Source organism: Pholcus phalangioides, unplaced genomic scaffold, assembly GCF_987345545.1.
Source record: "Pholcus phalangioides strain wild (caught in Gottingen) unplaced genomic scaffold, Ppha-v1.0 ptg000005l_1, whole genome shotgun sequence".
NCBI classification, from domain to species: Eukaryota; Metazoa; Arthropoda; class Arachnida; order Araneae; family Pholcidae; genus Pholcus; species Pholcus phalangioides.
This window is the reverse complement of record NW_028301598.1, coordinates 6,397,325-6,423,189: the sequence shown is the minus strand read 5'-3', so window position 1 is coordinate 6,423,189 and position 25,865 is coordinate 6,397,325. Positions and strand designations below refer to the sequence as shown.

The window sequence follows — 25,865 nt, the reverse complement described above, 5'->3', positions numbered from 1 at the left end:
GACTTTTTGCCCACTCTGTATTATGCCCTCAGCAAATACCGGCGAAAAAATATCGACATCCTACCTCCCAATCCAGGAGAAAAATCAAATGAATCAATTCTTACAGGATGTACTCGAATGACGAACATTGCACAATGTGGACTGTAAAACCACAAATATCCAGAATTTATATTTCTTTCTTCACGCAAGCAAGGGGTATGTGCGCTATTACAAAACCAGACCTAAAAAGATAACTTTTTTTTATCAATGACAGTAATTCCCCAGATATGCATGCAAATATAAACGTGGTACGATTTCATACAAAATTACCAGGCGTGTCTCAATGTATTGAGCAATGAATGCCACAGCAGATCATGATAAACGACAATCAAATCTGACAGCACGACACACAACAGGGTGGCGAGATGATCCGCTGGCTAGAGATGGAAAGAGAGGAAATAAATAAATAAAAAGCTACAATAATACACCAAACACGATTGCATATAAAAACCAACGAAGCAGGAATGTATGTCTTCGGATGATTAAACTGACGTCACCTGACAAACGAAACAACAACGTTGCGTGCCAGAGATAATTTCCAAATAACTATGTGGCTTGTGTGTGTCATGCAGGAGGGAAGTGATGTAAATAAACACAAGCACAAAAAGGGGACACACACACAAGTAGCGACGACGACATGAAGCTACTTTCCCATGGAATTGCCACTGACCTCCATACATGCAGGCTCGGAATGACGAGAGGAAAAGCACACGTCACACCAGACAAACCACCACCAATCTAGACATCAAACATCATAACACATGTAGTAGACAAAACTTCATTTTCAGTGCGACGAAAACGAATTTGTTCAGGATAATTGTGTCAAACAGCACGAAACTCCCAACTGTAAAAAAATATCTTCCCTAGTAATGCAATGAAAGTCCTTTTTGTCTGACCTTGAAATTCTTTATTACAAGTTTCAACCGCTCAGTTATAATATGGAGATATGTTAGATAACCACAATTTTTTTTTTTAATAGTAAATAATGAAAATAATCTGAACAATTCTTCCTCACGAAACTTCGATTAGGGCTGCAATCCATTGTGCTACCAAACGCAGAGCCTGTTTCTCGCATGGGCAAGCACAGATCATGTGTGTGTGTGTGTGTGTGTGTGTGCGCGCGCGCTCACGAACCACAAATTTTCAGGGCCCGAAATTGGAGGGGGTGAAAAAAATCATATTTGCCCAAGGCCTGAACTTATGAGAAACAGGCCTGAGTCATACGTTGAAGTGAGAATAAATTAGATTAATTCCGCGTAAGTACAGTAGACGCCACGTATTAGCATCATGGATAATGTACTCATTCAGATATTGTTATCACCTTTTCCCACCAAGTACAGAATGGACCAATATCATAACATGGGAAAAAAAACTAGTTTGTAAAAAAAAATTTGTTCGGTTTGTTATTTTTTTTCCGTCGAAAATATTTTCTTTTTGTATATTTAAACTTTAAAGCTAAGGCTGACCCAGCATTATTTTTACACTATAAGTAATCGTTATCATCCTGCACTACTTTGTAGGAGGTCAGAAAGCTCCCTTATTGACAAAAATTTCCGTATTCAGTTCACAATGTCCTTATCGGGCCGTAATAGCCTGTATGATCCGTGTAACTTTGCTTTTACAATGACTTTCTTATAGTGAAAGAAGTTAGATAAAAAAAAAAGTCCCTTTCTTCAGTTCATGGTCAGTGGTTTTCAACTAACCACATCTTCCTCGGCCGGAAAACTTTCACAAGGGAATCTATGAAACGTACCGTACATTATAAGAAATATCGTAATTCATAATACACATTAGACAGCTCCAATGAAACTCCTGACAATTTTCTGAATGTAAAAAAAAAAGATTTTAAACTCAAAAGGGAAAAATTCTGTATCGGAACACTTGAAAAAAAGCACGATTTTTTTTGCATACTGAAACCTATTATGTAGGAAAGAAAAACGGAGTTGTCCCGTCTCCATACCCTTTCAACCAAACGGGACATATGGCCATCGTACGTATAACCGGGTGTTGCTATCAGTGTTGTGATCACATTAAGCGGCGTGCGCTGTACTAAGAACAATTTCTTTTCAACAGAACGCATCCAAAGAGAAAAATTGCGGGATTGATTCATTACAACACTAATGAAGATAATAACGCGGTCAGGCGGGAGGAAAAAAAATTAACTACGATGAATAAACGAGGAAAAACTTCTATTTAAAAAAAAGCAAGCCACCCACAATCTCCACAAAGTCCCTTCTCCTTTAAGGAAGTTAGTAGAAGAAAGACCCAGCTAGTCTCATTAGCACAAACAGAAGAGGAAAATGAAAACTCGCTGTACATGCGCGTATAATAACTATCAGTCGTGAGATTCAAGGAAAATATAGTTATGTGGGGTTTTTTTTTTTAGAATAATGATTTTCTCTCTCTCATCCAAAAGACAACGAACCCTGTGGGAATGAAGACAAGAGCACAGATTTGTTCTGGATGTCTGTTTCCCCAATCATTTATAATTATGAGGGTTGACTAGCAGCTTTATATCTTTGTCGATGCAGCGCGAAATACAACTCATCGGGAAAATGATATTGTGCATGATCGAGGCATCAATGTCACCTATTTGCGAAAGTCAAGCTGAAGTTCCCCAAATCAAATTTTCAAACACGTGCACGTTTAATCATAAAATTGTACGGACAGTTTTCAACGAGAGAGAGAGAGAGAGCAACGAATATAAATAAGGGGAGGACGAAATTACCTGAGGATGTTCTCGTGAGAAAGCCTATTCATCAGCTGAGCCTCTCGCAACATGTTGGATCTGTTGCTCAAGGAAGTGTTCATCTTCAATACCATCACTTGTCCAGTAGTTCTATGAGTGACCTAATAAATGGAAAAAGAACATCAGTTATAGAAGACTTTTTCACCCAAAATGCATTTATGTTCTAGAAATATCAACAGTGAAACTGCTATATAACGACACATTAAAATCATAAAAAGTGTATTCGGAATTTTTAGCAAAAATTTCAGTTATCACATAAAACCCACATTCTTATTGTCATATTAAAGATGATTTTATATACACACGACGCAAGCTAGTTAGACCAAGACGTACAGTTTAAAGCCGATACCTCAAGGCTTTGCTTCCATGCCACACACGGGGATTCTAACCCCCTCATCAATGCTGTCGAACAAGAAATTAGCGAGTGAAACGACTCAGCAACTACTATAATTATCAAGGGATTCAATAATTGATTGCTCTATAGCAGTGATTCCCAACGTGGGCAATGGAATGTTCCGGGGGGCGGTGGAAGCTACAAGTATAACACAGGAGTCTATGGGTTAGATTGCGTAGGGAGAAAAAATTTCTGAAGGGGGCGATAGTACAAAAAAAGTTGGGGAAACTATGCTCTACAGCAGCGGTTCTCAACCGGTGCTCCGTGTGCACTTCCCAGAGGCTCCGCGAAGAATCAAGGAAAAGAAAATAAGTAAATTTGACAGATAAATGGAAAAAAAGGCCTACGGGGCTCCGCCATAAAAATTATATACAAAAAGGGATACTCGAGTTGAAAAAGGTTGAGAACCGCTGCTCTGTAGCAAGAGTTCTCAACCTTTTTAAGCCCTTTAGGATCAGGGACATAATATTGCGTCCAAATGCCAGTGGAATAAATTCAATCCAGCTGACTGTTTTTTGAAACTTTTCTCCTCGTATGCAAAGCTTCATTGCAACCCTATGAAACAAAGTTGCGTGTTTCCCCCTCCCCCACATATAACGTATCTTTCTCAGAGAACTAATCCTTTTAATACATAGCATACTGTACACGAAGTGAGAAAGAGAAGGCGTAGGTGAGGGCGAAAGAGCAAGGGGTACTGTACATCTATCTCTCTCTGTAACTCTTATCTAATTATCTACTGCCTGTACTCTTCCTCCTTCCTTCACCCTTATTGCTTTTTTCCCTTTTTTTAACGTGCGAACAAGGCTACCATATTCATCGCTTATACGTCTAATACAGATCATTCAAATTTATCGCCAACAGCTTGTACGCGAAGGGGTAAAACCGCAACCCGAAATCACCATGACGACTCAATCTATATTTTTAATTTTAAAATTCTTAAATATTTCTGATTAGGTAATAAAATGTTTAGTTTTAGTGAAACCTGTTCACACATAGCGTCTTAACCGGTGGGGGCCAGCAAGGTCTGTAGTCAGGATCCCGAATCAAACGGTGGGGGGTGACAAATTATTGAAAGCTTTCACTAATTCTGAAATTATTTCATAAATTTGCAATTATTTATCGTAAGTTCAAGAATTATCTTCCATCAATTCTGAAATTACGTTCTTAAACCAATTTCAAATTTTCATCATGTATGAATCTTGTCTTCCGCTTTTTCAAGGCTTAGTTCGTCCTGGACTGGAGTATGCTGTAAGGCATAGTCTCCCAAACTTTTTGTTCCATCGCCCCCTTCATCAGAATTTTTTTCCTCTCATCGCCCCCCAACTCAAGTAAACCCATAGGATTCTATGTTAAATCAGTAGGTTCTATCGCCTCCTTGGACCATTCCATCGTCCACCAGGGGGCGATATTGACCACTTTGGGAAACACTGCTGTAAGGTTTTGGAGACCATACGTACAGAGGGATATAGACTTGGTTGAAGGGTTGCAGAGAAGAGCTACGCGTGTCTTTATTGGCACACGACGCTTGAGTTAGGTTAAGCGCAAATTGAGACGCATGGAGCGTTCGCGACAAGACGCAGGGTAGAACTGTTTTGCAGCCAACGGAAATCAAAAAAGACAGCGCAAATTGGGACAAGAGACTACACTGCGCTATTCGCGTGTACTCGTTGGAACTGCTGTTAAGCCACAGATTTTCGTGTTCCACGAGCACGATTCTTCGTATTCGGCACGGGTTTTAAAAAAATAAACAGTCATTGAAATGTTGTTTAATTAATATCAACGTTATTTACATAAACACGGAATTATCAATCATTTCTTTAATTAATTCCTGAATTATTTCATTTCCTTCTGAACTTTTATTAAATATTGTTCTTTAAGGTTTTGACTTACCATTAGCTCTAAATTTTCATTCATTATGGCATTTCATTAATTTCGGGATTTTCACTGATACACCGAATTTTCACTAATTTTGTGATTGTTTCCAAATTTCGAATTGATTTTCATTAATTTTTATGCATTCAGAATTTTTATCAATTTTTGGAGGAAAAAAACCCCCAATTTTTTTTTAATGGCCTACGAAATAATTTTCACTCAATTTCTGAATTTGGCTTTAAATCCCAATATTCATTAATGATATTTCATCGATCGACGGAGAGGAATTATTTTTCATTAAATATAAAATTTAATTATTTCACCAATTTTAATCTAGTTATTTTCCATTAAATATGAATTTTCAGCAGTTTTGGAATTATCAGTTTTAAATTGTGTGATCAATCCTTTCATTTGTTTTGACTTTTCACAAGTTCTAAATTTTCATTCATTCTAATTTCTGTTAATTATATAATAATCTTCATTTAATTTTATTAATTGAGTGATTCATTTTAAATTTTCTTCAATTATAAAATTTGCGTTAATTTTTATCCATCTTCAATTTTGATTAATTTATGTAGCCTACCTCTTTAGCTTTTTTTTAAATTACGTAGTAATTTTCCTTTGCTTCTGAATTTTCATTAACTATGATATTTCATCAATCAAGGAATAATTTATAAAAATAATGAATTTTCAATATTTTAATTATTCACTAATTTTGAAGTGTCATCACCCAAATACCATGGCTCTGAGGGGAATCGTTTCCTACCACAAACGCTCATGCACTCACTAATATGAACTGCGCATCCCCTCACTACGTGTAGAGTGTTGATGTCATCGCGCTCGGGTCCAACCAAAGCTGCATTAAGATATCTTTCAAGCGGCTTTGGGTCCAACCCACTCGCGAACGCTGCACGAGACTCAATATTTCCTTATGAAGAGAGACTTCATTTTTTTTTAATGTTTACATTGGGTGAACGCAGGATATGATCGAAGTGTTCAAAATTTCCAACGGGATGGATAGGATAGACCACGAATTATTAGGGCACCGTCAATCGACTATTACAAGTGGATACCAGTATCGATTGGTGAGGGACAATGCAAGGAATTTTCCTCCAATAGGGTTGTTTAAATAAATGGAATAGCTTACCCCCGGAGGTAGTAAATTGTAACACAATTGACACGTTTAAAAAGAAATACGATAAACATGTTGGGGTAAATCTTGAAGCTATTCATACTTAGAATAAGACAACCATAAGTATTCTTTATGGGCATTGTATAATATTTCATCATGTATATATATTATTTGTAATTGCATTAATTGGGTTACTGCATTTTTGAAATATATGACATCCATATCTATTATGGGCATCTTTTTCTCAGCCACCTTGTTGGGCGTTGTGACGTTGTATTTGTGGCATTTGTATCTTCATAAAAAAATCGTTAAGGCGCCGCTGAAACAAGTGACGCAACAAATGGGTTTATTACCGAATTTCAAGTCAGTTCACACGACCCATGTCAGATGCTCCTACCTGCAACCCATAGGTTAAGAACCCCTGCTTTATAGTAAATATGACATGCCGGAAGTAATAACAGTAGGTTTATTCGAACACTGGAAACATACTGAGCTTATATTTGTTAGATGTACAAAGTCATGGAAATTACTGGGGAAAATTCAACACCTTGTTTCAGTCAATATAACTCGTTAAGGAAAATTCATCTTACATGCACATTTTCAAACTACCACAGCTCAAAAAATTAGTCTATTCGAAAAGTAGTTTCAACCATTCAACTCGCTAAAAGCTTCCGCACAGAAAAAACGGAGGGTCAAACGATGTTTGCTCCGCAAGTTTCTGGAAGAGTTGCTTGATCCTTCTGAACTCTGCTCCACCTTAGCCATTAATGGTAAGTCAATTGGAAAAGAAATATTTATTTGTTCATGCATCGATGATGTATTTTATTTTAGATGCTCTTCTCGATGCTATTATACTTGAAATAACAGTCATTTTATTATTATTTTTAAACAGGCGGTTGTTATTGTAACATACTAGTATTCTTCAAGACCCAAAAACAGTTCAAGTCCTGATTTATTTATTTACTTAGGAACGAAACAGGGATATTCCCGTCAATGCCAAAGTTGAACTTTGGACGATGCCGAGCGGAACATCCAAGCAGTGATGAAAAGATCCGATCTTAATCCGAACTCGTAGAAGTGGGTCTCGCATGCATCTTGAAAACTCTTTCAAAACATTCTGAATATAACGCTGCTCCCTCTTCTTCGGCAACTGATATAACACGTGTATAACGGCTACCACATTTCGATAAAAAAAATAAGTTAATACTTCGATTCTTTAAAAAAAACAATTTTTAACAAGAGGGCGTCATATCTAACAGGAAAAGAACTTTTTAAATTACTATCGTGCGAAATTTATAATTTTAAGATGCTTAAAATCCCAAATTTAAAAAAGAAAGAAAATAGTAAAACGGCTTGCGAAGGGGTTCCATTCGACAAGCTTAAGCAGTTCCTAAAAACAAAATCAATTCACACAACATGATCAGTATAAGTGCATGTTACTCCGGCCAATCTCTCACAAAGTGGTGGAAAAATGTTTAAGAACAACCGAAAAACCGCCATAACTCGAAAACATGTGGATGTGAATATATGGAAACTTTAGAGCGATAATCTCAAGTGGAACTAAACATTTTCCAGTGAAAATACTTTTGATGAGTGCTGCTCCAGAAAAAAACTTAATTATACAGTAGTAAAAGTCAAAACATGGGAAAAAAGTATAAGGGCAATTAAAAATTAAGTGCAAAAAATTTAGTTTTATTTTTTTTCCTTTACAATCTTTGTCATTCGGGAAGTCATTGATTGAGATAAGCCATAAGTAACTAGTTGTGTTCCAAGCTTGATTGATGATTGCAATAAAAGATTGTTTTCGTACTGTGTACAATTTCTATACCCTTTCATGAGTCAAAATGCAACGCAATTGCTCTACAGGATTAAGAGGACTTTTCAATGACTTGAGAGGTTCCACCTGAATCGGCTTCAAAATTTTTTTAGACTGAAACATGTGGAGGAGCATTGTCCTGTCCGAACAAAAACGTCCTAAAAGTTATGAAATTCTGCTGAAACTGTCCTGATATACCTATATTTCCAAAATATGGCTCCGCCATAGCAGTAATATTTAAAACTATCAAGTCTGTCTAAATTGCTTCTCATCAAAGAAAACATCCTCGTCTGACTTGCCACCGAAAGATACATGCTGTTTGGCCAATTCACATGGCTTTTCTGTGCTGTCTGTAAGGGGTGGTTGTATTTTGGTTTTGCGTACCAGACATTTGAATTTTTTTTAATCATATTAGGCACAGTTCAAAGTGTGCAAGGCAAACTATATTTCTTTTGAATAGACCAGATTTTTTTCACGTAAAAACTGAGTGTAATCGTCTTTTCTTTTCTTTTTTTTATGAATGATAAAAGAAAGAAGCCTTCTTGTGCAACCTTTTAGTACATAATTCTCTGGCCCATTTATGAAACTTTAACAAACAGCCTTCATCTTTTGATTCTAGAAATTTCATGACCAGGCATCGCAGTTTCTCTGAGAGCAAATATTTTGCCTTTTTAATGTCCCATAAATATGTTGTCTTTAGCCATCTTGACGCTTTCAGAAAGCAAATTCGATTACACAGCGAATAATTGATCAAAACAGTCTTGGCTGTTACGCCAACATGAGAAAAATGCAAATCTCTTTCCCCCGACGTCAGAAAACATTCGCCCCTTTACACTATTTTTCAGATTTTAATCTTTATTATAATTTAAACAATTTTTCTGGAGCAGTGCAGAAGTCAAAATTATTTTCAAAGAAAATGTTTAGTTTCACTTGTAATTATTGCTCTAACATTTTCATCCATTTACATTCCCAAGTTTTCGAGTTATGATTTTTCTGTTGTCCTTAAACTTTTTCCCACCACCTTATCTGGTTCGCAGCTCGAGGTGGTCTCGAGTATTTAAGAAGCACCCTATGATTCAAACGGCTCATTGATAAAACTTGCTGTTGGGCAAAAAGAAAATGTAGTAGTCAACTCTTTCACAATGATATAGCAAAAAAAAATTTATGCTTCAGTTTTCAAACGCTCCGTAGAAGTGTAGTGTATTCATTCACCCTGAACACCCTTTCGTAATATCGTTCCAAAATTTTTCCCGGTAAACATTTACTGACGAAGGAAATTTATCAGCATTGGGATCATGTGATTCAATTAATTTTCTCTTTCGATAATTCTATAGCAACAATTCAGTTAATGAATATATGCGACAACAAATGTCACAACTGCGACTTTCTCGTATCAGCTTATTGGCCTTGAAAGATGATTTCCTTGCCCTCAAAACATATCGAATGCTAAGGTACACTACTGGAAATGATTAAAGAATAATTAACTATTTTATTACGCTAATCGCATTTTTGTTGCGCTCTTACAGGGTCGTCCTCCCTCCCAAACATGATAAGAATATTCTGGAGGGCAGAATAATAGGAAGAAAGGCATGCGATTTTGAAGGTAGCGTGCATGTTATAAATGCATATAGCCTTGCAGAGGGATGTAAATGCGAAAAGCTGTGTTCCCAGTATTGTCATGCGTGTGTTTTTTCAAGAAAACACTCTGAAAAGTATTTCCTCAGATTACATAACTAGACGAAAGTAATGGCATTGGCCGATTGCTGATACTTTAGCCAAAAAAAGTGCCCCTCACGGTCTATACATTCAACAAATACGCAGAGGAAAATGGACATCACGACGCTGTCCGTGGGTTGTCATCCACGATTTTCAACCCGTTGAGGACAAAGCCTTATTATTTTCGCTGTGACAAAAAGCGGAAACACCGCTGTCTCCGAGTAGCGGCAAGACTTCCCTCCGTTTCCTCAAGGTCGGTCGAGCAAAGCCGCCGCATAATATCCACGCGTGTATACACACTTGTTACGTATGCATTACCTATTCTTGAAAGAGGATGGAATAAAGGCATAAAATAAGGCAAATGCATCCTAGTTTGCTCAAGAGATATGCAGACGTCATAATTGGGCTCCGTAAAGAAAATCCAATAAAGGGTAATTTTTGTCTTCAGAGAAGCTGGGTAAAGTCTATCATTTTTTTTTTATCGCAGAAAACGTATATGATCCGCCATCTTCTGTATTATCAACGAATAACAAGACCGTAAAAAAACGGTAAACGCGATCCTTTATTGCTGGAAGGTAAAAAAAAAAACCCTTTCGTTAAGAAAAACGCAAGATACTTTTTAGCGCTAGTAAAAACCATTTTTTTTCCAATGGGTTTTACAAGAGACGTGAAATAAATGCATTTACAACTCCAGTTCAAGTCGTAGCAAAAACTTTGAGAAAAAGAAAATTCCAAAAGTATATTTATACTTGGTATTTCCCAAACAGTATTTCATTTTAAAATGAAATACTGTTTGGGAAATACCACCGATTTTGAAAGGAATAAGAGCTCTGAAAATTGACAATTTGATGATCAATACACATAAGCAGGAATACAACTTTCATTCTTAACAGAAAGAATCACAAATGCCTTTTCTTGAAGTTGACACCACATATTCCTTACAATAGTGCCTACATTTTATCCTTTGAAACTATTGCTCAATTGTAGTCATATTGACGAGAAATGAGGCGATGCTTGGAATTTAAACAGATTTCAACATACTTCCTGCGAATGGAGATTTTCCTAATTCATACATCCACCAAGTGATCCAGAAATTCGTGGTAATTCAAGAAAATGAAATTTCAAAGAGTAAGGAAAGACATTCCCCAGCAAATATTGGCCATTTCCCTCTGGATATTGGAGCATTTATTTTACGTCATGGTCGTTGAATTTTCGCGATTCAAACACAACTAATACAAAAGATCTCGCTGATCACGAGCCAATGAACGAGATGCTGAATGAAACAGCCTTGAATAAATTTCTATCACCACCAGTGTTTATCCAGAATCACTACTTTTCCAACCCCGATCAATACAACATCCATCTACTCAAAAGTTATTTCAGTCTTTTGTTCTTCCATCAGTTCCCCTTTTTTCTCCAGAGAAAGCAAGACAAATAACACCCGTATTTCTGGCGGAACGGTGTATTTTCGTAACCTTTCCATCTTTCGGTGAAGGAAAAGAAAACGAGTAGGTGCTACGCATTCAGTTCCGAAAGCAAAACATGCATACGAATTCGTGCCAGACATTCCAGATTTACATAAATTAATTTTGAGCTTTATTTAGGTACCTACATTAGAACCAGCTCTTGAGTAATCGATATGTCTATACACAACCGAAAGGAGGCTCGAACTATTTCCCAAATGCACGCCCCACATGCAAAACTGAAAATAAATCAGATATATTGTCATTTGATTCAGTTCCTTTGTCTTACAAAGACAGCTTAAATCATAAATGTAAATTTACACATACATGGCGATATCGTAATTCGGTTTTTTGTGTTATAGTTCTCTGACATTTATTATTATTATCTGTCACCTTATTTTACAGGATGGTTTGCTGAAAGAATGCCGCAAAGAAAGTAGCAAAATAAACTCGAGCGCAAGATATTTATGGAGGTACTTGCGAAAAGTAAGAGAAATAAAATAAGCAGCGGTAAGGTAAGCGCGACCTCTGGAAGAAGTACAAGGTAAAACAACATGAATGTCCCAGAAAACGTCCTTCGTTGAGGTCCGACCTCCATCGAGTGCAACGGGCGCGAGCGCAAGAATTATGCAAAAAAGCACAAAAAACAGAGAGAGAAACGGCAACACCCAACATTTGACACGGACTCAACGACGCAGAGGGAAAAATAAAATCGTTAATTGAATAACGTACTTCAAAGCGAGAAATAGATTTCGCAACGACCACTCTCAATGCTAATAATAATCACTCACACGAGGAAAGTGATAATAACAGTAAATCTTCGGGCGATTTTCGATAATCAAGAATGATCTCGACGGAATTAAGAGAAAGCCCATTTGACATTTCTGGCCAAACATCCAGAAACCGTGGCATAATGTTTTATTGAAATGAAATTAGGGCTTGAAACCGATTAAAATTTTTAACCGGCACATAAAAAAATTGTAATCGATTAATCGACTGATTAATCGAATATTTTCAAATGCTAATCATTCATAACAAGCGTGGTACTGGTAACTATATAACATTAATTAATGCTATAAAAATATATTTAATTTATTTTGTGCACTTACGCACTGGATGGCAATCGATCAAAAAATTAAGGACATTCGCCTTAAAGTAATTTAATGTGTGGAAATATTTGTCACACACACACAAATCCCATAATTTCTTAAACTGGATCGTTTTTTTTCTTCAGAAAACCAGTTATTTGATGTCAGTCACCGATTTCGAAACTACTTTCGATCTTCATATTTTTGTTTGTTTCCTTTAGAAACTAAAACTATAGAAAAATTGAGTTTGAGCTCACTCATTTGGGTCAAATAGTGATTGTTTTTGTAATTGTCTTGTTTGGTTTTCAGTTCTCTCTCTCTAAATAACATGGTACTGGGCAGGGGCGTACGCAAGATCGACCTTTGAGCGGAGGGGCACAAGGATTCTCTTCCGGAAAAAAATTGAGTTACTAACTTTCAAAAAGCATTTAAATTAACAGAAATTGATTATAAAAAGGTATTTTCTTTCGAGAAATATCGGCAAATATTTTTAATTGTGATTGTCTTGGGAGGGCCGTGGACGCCCGGTGCCCCTCCCAGGGTACGCCTCTGATACTGGGAAATGGGGAGGTACGATTCCCGAACACAAATAATATTGCTTTCGGTGGTTTTGGTTTTTTGTCTTCCAAAACTCTCATCAAACTCAATTTCAAACTGAAATCATAAGTTTTCGTTGAATCAACTTATATTTCTCCGTGCCAAAATAATTTGATCAAAATATTGATTCAAATACTTTTAAACATAATTACTTAAATCTGAAATGTTGTGTATTGGAACATAATTTGGGACATGTAATCGGTTTCGTCGGATAAATCACGTTAATTTGCATACCTTCAATAAAAATTGTAATAGAATTTCAATCGGATTGATCGTGTCAATTAACTCAACTAAAATTCTTAACTGCGATTAGCAACTGATCGACCAGATTAATCCAACCGGTCTTAAATAAAATATGCGAAATTATTATCGGGGGGGTACAGAATTTTTTTTTATGGGGTCATGTCTGCGGAAATGCTCTTAATTTTTAAGGAAATGGTTTAACAATCCATAATTTTGTGGGATCTGAAAAAATTCGAGTTGATTTTTTTACAAAAGAAATTAAATATCAAATTTATGGTTTTATTAATTTTTATTTTGTTAAGGTTCCGGGGAAAACGGGCCCGCATTTCAGCTTGACAGACGCACAATTCCCAGACCCCTTCGATTATCTATTTAAAACTTCTTGCAAACTCATCATCCATTTGATAGCATATGGAATACAAAGCACTGCTACTTTCTCATAAAATATGGATAAAAATGTAAGCTGGTTTTTCAGATTGTAAAAACGAATTTTAAATTAAAATAAAACGAATTAGACTGGGAAAACTCCAAATCATAACGTAGAATATAGTTGTGTTTCTCTGCCTTTTTGATGAAGCGGGTTGCCACCATGCTTGCTCCATAAAATTCATAATATATTCTTGTTTATTTGGATGATAAAAATATCGTTGTACAGTAAAACCCCTCTTAACGGATACCCGTCTTTTACGACTAAATAATTTCCCCTTATATAATAAAATTACGCATTTCAAACCCCTGATTAACGGTCACCCCCTATTTTACGGACGAATGTTTTTGTCCCGCCGGTGACCACAAAAGAGATTTTACTGTATTAAGTTTCACAGCATTAAATGTATCATTAGTGCAATAGTATCAAGTGAAAATGATTCCGCGAACCACCTACTAAGATTGGAGCGATGTAAAAGGTAGGGCAAAGAATTTTGAGGAACTGCTTTAAGGTATCCGCGACTACCTTTCTTGTCACTTTTCTTTAAAGTGGTACTGGAGTGAACTTTAATAACATTTTTTGATAAAAAGCGTCTCGAAATGGTGAAAGTAACAAATTTTGGTTTACCTGTCATTTTCTACGAAAAAGTAACTTGTATGTCAAATTTTAGGCAAAATTCGATTTAGGCATGATATTCGAAACACGATTGCAAAAAATTTTTTTAATGAAATATTTTGCGATTTTCACAGTACATTTAGCTAGTGATGTTGCAGGTTATGAACCAAAATTTAAAAGGATTGCATGATATGTTCATAAGTTACTTAAATATGTTGATGTAAATGTGAATTTTTTGAAATTTCATCCTACACATTGCGTCTATAAAACACTAATTCAAAAAATATATATGATAGACCTTAGATTTTGGTTCATAACTTCAACAATGTATAGCAAAATACCATTAAAATTTCGTAATGATACAATAAATAGATTTTTAGAAATCGTGTCACAAACTCAGGTAAAATGTAAAAAATGTCATTCTTCGTAAAACACGTTTAGTTTTTATTCACGGATTACATGCAAAAACGCAACACTAAAGTGTACGTAACTTCGGTTCTGAGCGTCATATAAACAAAAGAAGGCCTGTTTTGGAATCACAACAAACAGGGCTTTAAAAAAAATAAATGAGAATCTATATTTCCTTCCAAAATAACGTAGTCAACATTTGCATAGTCGGATACCTTAAATATATTTCGTGGATACTTTGCGTCATGAGCATGGGAATGCCTAGTTTCTTTCATCTGCGTCTTCATTTTGACCATTAGAGATACACTATGATCATTTGTTTTCAATAAAATAAATACTGGGGGAAAAAAAAATTTGTCTAGACTAGCATTTTTTTTAACACAGGAGTAGAGAAAAACTCCAAAAAAAAAAACCCCCATAAGGAGTCGAACAACTGGTGGTACTGACCCGTGAACCAGATTTCACACACAGCTTACAAGGACTTCGTCGTAAACGCGTTCTACAAAGTTTCACCTTTTTTTCTCATTTACACGTAAAAAAATACAACTCTTCCAGTTTCAACCATACTCTGTCGCTTGGTTGCACCCCAAAGACAAGAGAATAGACAAAAAAAAAAATCTGTCTCCAGCAACAAGAGATTACAAAAGAGGCAACATGGAACATATAACTTAACTGATAAAGCTTTTTTTTCCAAAGTGAAAATTTCATGGATACGGGTATCTGGCAGGTCAATTCATTTTAACATTGAACAAGCAGATCGCCCTTTTGTGGATTTTTTTTTCTTTCCCCTTATTTATCATAAAGGAAAAGAATAAAATCTATAATTTTGTCTGGGATATATATTCCATATGGGCAGAGCCGATTGGTCGTCTGGAGACAACAGAGGAAGACAAAGTTTTTCATTTGAGTTAAGCATCCTCTTGTTTCCCGTTTTTCCGGACAAGTTGGAAACAATCTTCATCTGCACCAACGGGCCCCTAAGCTTGAAATCTACTTCCTGTGACGCTAGCCGAGAACGTATATTCTTTTTCTTTATCAACGAAAAACTGGGCGAAACAAATTTAAAGAAAACAAAACGGCTATTGAAAATTGCTTAAAACCGTTGTAAAACAGTGAGGTCTATTTCCTTTGGAGGTGAAAATGTCTACCTATCCAAGGTAACTTATAAATTTTCAAGACATTCTCTAGACATTTTTTAAGCACTGATCTAGATGGGAAGAGAACACGGAGAGATGAATGCAGATTTTGGGAGCTCAGGAAGCCACTATGACAGTATGAAAATCCTTGACTCAAATTAAAATCTTGTTTGTAATTTAAAGAAATCGAAAACGCGTTATACAGCAATATATATATGTATATTAGATGTTCAACTGTTTCTCACACTTCCAAAAATCATCACAGGTCACGTCAATTAGAATTTCGGCCCAAATGAAAGAAAATGAATAAATCAAGTTTGAATAAACGCCAACTGGCATCAACTCCGGCGCGTCTGTCTGAAGGGTGAGGAATCGTGGCGACAACGTGTGTGTGTACTTATATCTAGAGATACAAACACCACAATCACAGCTTTGTTCCTAATTTCACAACACTTTCCATTTCAAGGTCACGCACAACACAAAAAAGAAAAGCACAAACAGTGCCATATGCAAACATACACAAGCGCTTAAAAAAAAAAGTTTCTAGACTTTTATTTTCTAATGAAGAAATTCGAGTTTCTCACAAGACTCTATTCGAAGTAATCTAAATTATTTGCATCCTTGGTGATGCCGTACTTTAGCACTTTAGTGTTCAATACCAATAAAAAAAAGTTTCTTTTAAAACAGTAATTTAATTCAATTAATAAATATGTAAAAGGACATTTCTATTGCGACTGTGTCTGCGATACGTCATTCGAACTTCCCTTGAATATCACATACATATAATTTTGTATTCATCCTTCCTTTGAATGACGACCTTCCGCTGCCGTCCTCAACAGAGATGACATTAAGCACACAACACATAATACATATAACGAGGCCACAGTCGCGAACGGGCATGATCGTGATGATTATTTCAAGTTATACTGCACCCCATCTCTCCATTCTCTGCTAATTAGGTCTTCTCGACAATAATCATCCGCTACATCACTGTTTTTTTTCCGAGACCTAAACCGTCTCCAATTTTCACCACCCTGACCCGTTTGGTACACGCAAATATTAAAAATTAAGGACGCACAATTTTTTTTCCTCACACCATTTTGAACTTGCTTGATATAGGTGGAAAGATACCACCAAGATGAAGCCCATGTGTCAATCGTAAACGACATGTCCAACATTAATCATAGAAGATGTAAACCGCGGGTTCGACAGTCTAAGCGACAATTTTTCAATATATATTGAAAAAGAAAAATACTGCATAGCATAAACCAAACTTTGGTGTTTATGAATGCTTTCTACGAAGCGAAAATCTGTTTCAAAATCACTTATCCTTAACGAGATATTCTTGATTCTACTAACCAGAAGCTTACAAAATAGCTTTTCGGGCAGAAAATTCGTTGGTACCACATGTCACAAAAACTATCCATGAACAACAGGACATACAATTTAACACGTATCTCATCCGAGAAAATTTTCCTTAATTGTGATCAAAATCACCAAAAAAATGACAAAGGTCAAGGCTTTATTTCCCATAATATAGAATGTATAACCTCTTCACACCTGAGCCAAAACTAACAATTAAAAAATTTCTTTGATTGATTTAATGTTTCTTGCATGTAAAAATGATCTTTAAAAAAATTAACTAATTTTGGTCGATATCTTTACTAGGACCATTTGAGTTCGTTACAAGAGTACCTCAGATCTTAAATTTAAAAAAAAAAATCGTTAAAAACCAGTTAAAACTGTTAAAAATGAGGTACACGTGTATACGTCTGGAGCGAAGAGGATATGCCACTCAGAAAAATGACCGAAAGGAAAAAAAAGAAAAGCCGTAGCTTCATACAAGCCGCCGCTCTTTGAATTTACATTCAAAGAACCACAAAAAAAACCACCACTAACATAGAAATTAAATTGAATACTGTGCGTTTCGAAATTTACCGTTCAAATTTTCTTTGAGAATTTTATAATCATTAAGTACTAGTGGTTATTTTTTTTTCCACTCCGCACCCCTTGTGCTATTTGCTTTACCTTCCCGCATCCCTTTGGCCACGTAATTCAAATAAAAAAAATAAATCCAAAACCAAGAATCTACGCAAAGGATGAATGCACTGCAATTCAAAAGCTCATCCGCACTTTGTGACAGTGAATATGATTCATAAACGTATATGAGAAACAGGTGCAATAATATTTCCAAAAAAAGGCGAAAAATCAGCTTGGAAACAAGAGTACTAAACACAAAATTACGGTGAGCTAGCAAGTGTGTATCATATGGACCGAAATTGTATTGTCATTTTCAGTGATGAGAAGTGAAACTTGGGCAGTCCAGATGGATAAAAGCATTATTTGCACGATTAGAGTATAATGAACCATGGAACAATTTTAGTTGCAGACAAGATGGTGATTCACTGATGTTTTTCGGTTCCGTTCTGTTTTACTCCAACGGGCCCCTTTCTCAAAATTTGCCAAATTTTGCTCAGCGTTATATACAGAGACCAGAGGATGATCTATTAGTATCTAGTGATCTAGCCCAGTGGTTCGGAAACTTTTCAAGTTATGGAGCACTATTTACGAGAAAAAGTTCATCGCAGAACACTAACGTTCAAATATGCACAAGCGTCCCGCTTTCAATAAAAATGTCCCGTTTTGAAAGACTAAAGTTATTTAGAGAGATATATTGGGCTGAGAAAAAAAAGCCGTCTATCAAAGAAGAAACATATTTTCTGGATATTATGCCGAGGTGAACTCGGAAAGAAAACTCAGAGGGCATGGGTTCGAGTCATGGCGGAGACCGAATGACTTTTCTTTCCGAGTTCACCACGGCATAATACCCAGAAAATGTATTTCCTTGATATATTGAGCTGAGGAAAAAGCCGTCCATCTCTTTATAACAAGAATGTTTTTCAAATTATTACATACACAAAATTATACTAGGAACGACAAAAAAAAAAAAATCATAAATCGATTTAACGGACAACTGAGCTAGTTTCTCCGACTAAAAATTCGTACACGTACGCCATTGTCCAACACGAAGTTCACCGACCTTTTTCACAAATGCAATTCCGAAATAGTTTTCATTTTTCCCTTTTGTAATGTGTATTCCAAGGAGAACCCTGTATGGCTTTCGTGAACAGCATTTTATATTCGAATGCTCATCTCCCATGTACGCAAAATTCGCTAATTTTTTTTCTTTCCTCTCTCCTGAAGTAGAGAACTTATACTGCATATAACCTTACGTGTCAAGAGAAAAGAAAAATCAAACTAATCTCTCGGCTATTTTTCGGATGTGCCCGTCGTTATTAGCTTCGCAAATAAAAATAATCTCGACCTGGCGCTAAGCGAAGCGAAATAAATACGAGAACTTTTTTTTTTTCGCCATCCTCTACCAACACGATGGATTTGCATTCGAATTTTGAAATCCAAACTGGGCCGAGGTCGTCTCACGGTTTTCTTATTTCAAATATATTAAAAAACAACCCCGTGAGATAAATAAATCACCGATGTGGTATGACCAAGTGCCGATTGCATAATACGTATTATATGCAGTTCCACTCAAATCAACGACCACGTACATCCCCTCCCCCCTCTTTAGGACCAGAAGCTGGTGAAGATTTTGAACTACGTATGTCATTTTCTATGAAAAGGCAATTTTTGTGTGAAATTAAACAAAATTCAGGTAATACAGTGAAACCTCGATATAACGATACTCTGCGAACCAAGAAAAAATATCGCTGTTCTAATCTATTAATTTTTCAACAAAATACAACTAGTTGTAATGTAATTTCCCGCACAATACTTGTGTATTACACAAAAACAGCTTCACAGAAACTTCAACACTTTTTGCGGGTACAAGTGCTGAATACCGATGTTATTAATACCCTCGAAAGGACAAAAACTGGCGAGGAATTCAAAAATATATTGAAGGTTATTTTGAGTGAAATATAAAAAAATAGCGGTTTGGAAATATCCTCAAAAAATATCGTTATAGAGGGATTTATCGAATTAAAGAACATCGTTGTATCGAGAGGAGTTAAACATTATATTATAGGTTAATTCCAAGCAAGGTCTGAAAAAATATCATTGCAGAGGGACCTGTATATCAGGTATTGCTGTAGCGAGGTTTCACTGTATTCGAAAAACGATTGCAAAAAATTCTATGAATGGAATGTTTTGCTATTTTCACATTACATTTAGCTAGTAATAGTACAGTTTATGAACAAAAAGTTAAAGGATTGTATGGTATCATAAGTTACGCTGAAATCGGTGAATGTAATTTTTTTAATTTCATTCGGCATATCGTGTATAAAACACTGTAATTAGACAAATATGTGTAATAGGCCTTAGATTTTGGTTCATAACCTCAACAATCTACAGCAAAATATCATTAAAATTTCATAATGATGCAATGAGAAACGATTTCTAAAAATCTAATCAAACTCAAGTAAAATGTCAAAAATAGCATTCTTCGTATAAAACACGTTTAAAGTTTCTATTCACATATTCACTGCGGTAGATAAAACGAAAAGGACCACTTGAAAGAAAACAACTTGACTTTGCTGAAACACTTTCTCCTGCATTCGCGCAGGAAAAGGGTCTTCTCGTCAGTCGTCGTTGGTACCGTTCTTGCATGATCTTTTTCCGGCCGCAGCGATGTCGTAGATTTAATTTTTTACCGGATTCCGACCTTCACGGTACACTCGTGAAATGGTCGTACGTGAAAATCCAAATTTCATCGTTACCTCGGAGATGCTATGTCCCATCTCTCGTGCGCCGACTATAACACCACATTCAAACTCACTTAAATCTCGATAACCTGCCATTGTAGCAGCAGTAACCGATCTAACAACTTTGCCAGACACTTGTTGGGTTATATAGGCGTTGCCGACCGCAGCGCCGTACTCTGATTGGTTCCATATCTCTTTATTTGCATACGCATGCCTGTACCAGTTTTTTTGGCTCTTCAGTTTATGTAAAAACGCAAATTCGATTCTTAGCGTCACAAACAACACAAGGCCTGTTTTGGAATCACAACAAACAGGGCTTTCGTAAAAAATAAAAATCGATATTTTCTTCCAAAATGACGTTTGCAACGTAGTCAACATTAATCCATAAAAATATGAAATATGACAGACTATCGTTAAAATAATTCCATTAGATGTAAGGGCGGGGGAGAAAGAATCCCAATAAAAGAAAAGAGTACCTAACAAAATATTTCAAGTGCTTTCGCTACCTCGTCCGAATGTCCTATCTCTGACTATATAATTAACCAAAGTCGAATTCACTTTATTAAATACTTGTCCCGTCGGATGACATTGGAAAATAATGGTAGAGGCTATCGTATAATTTCCCGTAATCAAGCCGCAGCTTATACGTGTCTTTAGAAGTTAATTTTTAGCTCTTGAAGCGAATTAAAAGCCACGACCTACCCAATAACTTTTCTTTGCTGTAGTTCTGACTTCGAGGGACTTCCATTATTATTTTTATGATAATGTTTTATGTATTTCTTTTTTAATCTGATTGAAAATGAATTTAAAATCAAGAATAAATCTCTCAAGTCGCATCTTATTATAAAATTCTCGAAGATACGTTAAACGCACAATATTCAGCATATTTCTTCTTGGTCACGGAGCAAATGCTTTAAAAACATGGTTTTGGAGGCTTGCAGGGCTTAAACTCATGAGTCACCCACATTAATTTTTGTTCGGAAAAAACGGATCTTCAAAACATTGTAGTAGGGAAAAGGAAGGTTAGAGTACACATTTTTTTTTTTGCCGTCAGCAGCACGGAAAGTAGGGTTTACATGCAGGCTTTGACAAATCGAAAAAAATTCGACACCAGTTAAATTTATTAACCACTTTATGATCAAGGACGTAATACTGCGTCCAAACGATTGGGGGAGAATAAATTCATAAAAGTTCTGTGTTTTCTTTCCTCTCTTCACTATCGCGAAGCCTTATAATTCTAACCATATAAAATTTTTTCCCCTCCCCGTTTTTTCCTTTCTCCTCATAAGGAACTTTTTCAACCACATATAATGTATCTTCCTATTATATAACGTTATATGTTACTGCCAAAGCTCGAAATTGTCCAATTCCGTTAAATATTAACCCGGCCAGTTAGCGAAGTGACCAGTGATCCCTGACCAAAGTCCGATAACAAAAGACATGATTCGCGATCATCGTCAAGTTGGCGTACTTTTTTGTCCACATTAGTTATGACAACCCGTCGTAACGCAATTACGGTGCGGTAATCATTTTTTTCTCCAAAATTTGGCAGAAAAAGCTATATATTTCTTTTATTTTTATAGTTTTTCTCTCTCCACATAGAGCTAATCCAATACAGCTGCTATATATATATAGACCAGTGGTTCCCAACCTTTTTCTTTCCTGCACCCCCTCGAATGAGTTTTTTATGTTAGAAAATTCAGAATTTTTTCTGTAATTGATTACATTAATATTATCCGATAATTAATTTCTAATTCAATGTCTTTTCGGCTATGGCTAATATTCATTTTTTGAGGTTTTTTTTTTTTTTTTTTTTTTTTTTTTTTTTTTTTTTTTTTTTTTTTTTGAAAATTCAGAAACGAAACTTAAGGAAAAAACCAGATTCTTTCTTTAGCATTTGTAGTTCTTTCACTTGTTGATTCCACCCACAACAACTATAAATTAATGTTTCGTTGAAACATTTTTATAGTTGCGCGCGCTCCCGGTTGGGTATCACACGTCGGCGATTAAAAAAATAAATGGATTTGGCTCCTACCGGGCCGTCCTACACCAGCACATCGAGCTTTCGCCAGGAATCTCTGGCCAATTAGCGAATTGGCCGCACTTCGGGCTTTGGCACTAGCATATACATACATGTAAAAGCGAAAGAGAAGACGTAGGGTGAAGGTGAAAATACAAAAACTCTTTGCCAATGCTTTTTCTTTGTATCTTTTCCTTTCGCCTTCCTTTTTCTAACGTGTGTTTAGGTTAGGACAACGTTACCATCTCAATCACTGATTCGTCAAATAAAGAACATCCGAATTTCTTACCAATGGCTTGTAAGCGAAGGGGGTAAAGAACCAAGCATGGTTTTTCCATGATTTTCTAGGAAGAAAAAAATCTCACGTAATGTTTGTTTTTTCGACTTTTCCCGGAGTTAATAACTCCTTCCCATGTGTTGGAAAACACATGAAATCGGAAAATTTTGCTTCATCCTCAAACCCCGAGTCAAAAATCACATAGAAAATTTTAGGCACCAATACAGACTTTCTAGTAGTGACCCGACACCTGGGATTTGTCAAGCCCTGTTTATATGCATATCGGGCTGGACAACAAAATTTACATGCCCTACTTAAAATACATTCCCGAATCAATATTCAATATGCTAGCGTCGCGAACACATGGTTGAAAAAAATAAATGCCCGGTCAAAATGTTTACATGCCTCGGGCATGTTGGGCAATTGATTCATCCAGCTCTGATGCATACGAATATTCAAAAGTTTAAACAAAAAACAGTAGGCCTACGTATGTTTTTAGCAGTAAATGGTATATGTTTTTTTTTTAAATCAAATAAGGGTTTTTATCAATCTGAAACTCTCATTGAAGCAATGAAAAGGACACGTTTCGATAGACACGTTGACTCTAATATTATACAACTAGCAAATCTCAAAAGAAATTCGTGAAGTTTGTCAAAACCCACACACGCACATTAGAAAACTAAGAAAGCAGCATAAATAACCGAAAGTCATCGAGAATCTACAAAAGATTATATAAATATAACTCGCTTCGCCTCATTTTCCGAACAAAAACCTGCCAAAAATAGCACAACGCAAACATATCGTACGCATTATTATCCTCCCAACGCGCGCCGCCTTTTTTCTTTTTAATCTCAATTTTTTTTTCTTCTCCTTGTGGGGTGGAGGTGTTAGCCCTATTAATCAACCAATGACACATTTCACAGAAATTGAAAGCTGATAACGTTTGTAAAAGAAAGTTCCAAAAAAGACCGGCCGTACTTTTCTTTTTCTCAAACTCACCACAGAGGAGAAAAAAAAAAGTTCACGCGCTATTTACGGCCGATCTCTTTTCTTTATGATACGCTACCAATCAATTAACTTTTTTTTATTCTGCTCGTTTAATTCTTATAACGAGCGTCTTTTATAATAAACGATTAGACCCAAACGATATAATTCGATCGATTAAAAAAACGCATTGGAATACGGGACAACTTAAACCATATTTAGTACCATTAAAATTCAATTTCTTCGTTATTTTCCATGGAGTCGTGATGAGTGAGGCGTCACCAACATACAAAAGCCGCCTGGATAATTTTTAAAGCTCTGAAGAACTAATTTTTCTCACATCTGCGTAATTCATAACCAGCCCGTCAGGTCTAGATTGAAATCACAAATACATCACGATAAATAAAATTCGGAAATTTCAATTCGGCTACAAACGCCAATAGTGAATAAAAATAGGATAAGGATCTTGAAAGGATGATTCACTTTGGACCATCAGTAATCTGTAGCACTCAATATAATGGCGATCTATCATGTATCAAATTCGGACGAGAAAATATACATCCACTGAGTTTGTCCATCGATAGACTACCGAAAAATTAACGATAATAAGTGACATCAGAAATGCACTCTCATTACTGATATTATATAATGGAAAACGCCATTTACATGGAAAAAAAAAATTCACCGGGTGTTTGCCATTTTCACTGCCTAAAAGTCGGGTAAATACATCGTCTTAGATAATCATCTCCAGGATTGTATACGTAACAGGCATCTTCAACCTAATGTTAGCGAGCACTGTTCTCTGAAATACCCAAGAGTATCCAATGCGTATGTTGGATTTTTCACTCGAGAATTAATGATTCTTTAACCCATTAAAGACGACTGATTCTTAGAAAGAAAAAAAGACAAAGTGGAACCACTCCCACCAATTATTGGCAAAGAAAAAAATTTAAATATCGAAAGGCAAATATTCTTACCAACCGGCGTCAATGGGTAAAATTGAAATACACCCTCTCCCACATTAAAAAACAAAAACAGTGTTGTTTCAGTATCTGTAAAAGATGCGGTATTTATAAGCAGTAAAATTCTATAAGCAGTATAGTTCGAGATAATCTTTTTATAAATTATTTTTCCGGCTTCTAGGATCAACGGTTCGTGAGTTATTCCAAGATGAAGGGACTTTCCTATGCACCCTGTATATCAGTTTAGTTTATGAAACCCAGGCCTTAATTCGCAAAATTATACATAGCATAATTCGCTTTTGATAATTTAGTGTTTGGTCACAATTGAAAAGAATTTTGTTTATAACTGGTATGCAGAAGCACCAAACATCAAGTGTTTGAGGAAGATGTTTTCCTCACGACTTAAAGAAATCGAGAAAAATTTGAATCCTCAAAACTTGAAGCTTGTAGAAGAAAAAAACTGAGCAGACAAATGTAATAAGCGTCACCATTCGGAATTCTTTTCCCATCAGCAGGGTTTCCCCAATCGTTCGGCCCACCCACGTTTAAAAAACCCATTCAATTGCCTTAACTGGGCCTGCATAGGGCTCTTCTAATAACCACTCCTTACACGCACTTCAGTAGAACGAACGAGTTGGCTCAGAAGATATTTCTCCCACTGCGTTGATGGGGTTGTGTCTCGTGAATGCGGCAAAAATGTTTTTGAGAAATCATGACACATACAAGGTCGCTGGCCTCTCTCACTCACGGCGTGGTGCCGCTATAAATGGGTAACACTTAACCGTTCTTATCGTACAGTTTATTATAATACAAGCTAATTCTATTTATGGATACCAGAATCCCTTTTTCAGGATAAAAAAAAGTCGAAGCAGGCTGAGAATTGTCCCATTCACAAAATAAAACTAAATACAGTAAATCCTTTCCCCTCCCCCCTTCAATAATTATGGAATTTTTTAATTTGTCTCATGAAATTTTTTTAAGAAGAAACAGACTTAGCTGGCCCACCTAGATGGGCCAATGGAATGTTGTGACTGTCAGGTACCAGGTCGCACCTGGCGTGTCCGGTCTCCCCAAAAATTCTGAAAAAACATTATCTAGCTGGCTCCTAAGAAATTTGCTTGGCCCCTATTTTTCCCTCCGATTTGCCAAGCCCTTGTGGATGTTGAATTTCATATTGTAAATAAGAATCATTTTTTCGAATCAGCG

The 25,865-nt window shown here is 36.1% G+C and overlaps 1 protein-coding gene across 1 annotated transcript in view; it reads right to left on the bottom strand.

The window, feature by feature from the left end:
- Positions 1–25,865, bottom strand: part of cdi (serine/threonine kinase) — an 86,655-nt gene that overhangs the window by 42,415 nt on the left and 18,375 nt on the right. The window contains exon 3 of the mRNA XM_089232202.1: positions 2,768–2,889. Within this exon, the coding sequence (XP_089088328.1) occupies positions 2,768–2,889 (122 nt within the window). The remainder of the gene's footprint in view (positions 1–2,767; positions 2,890–25,865) is intronic.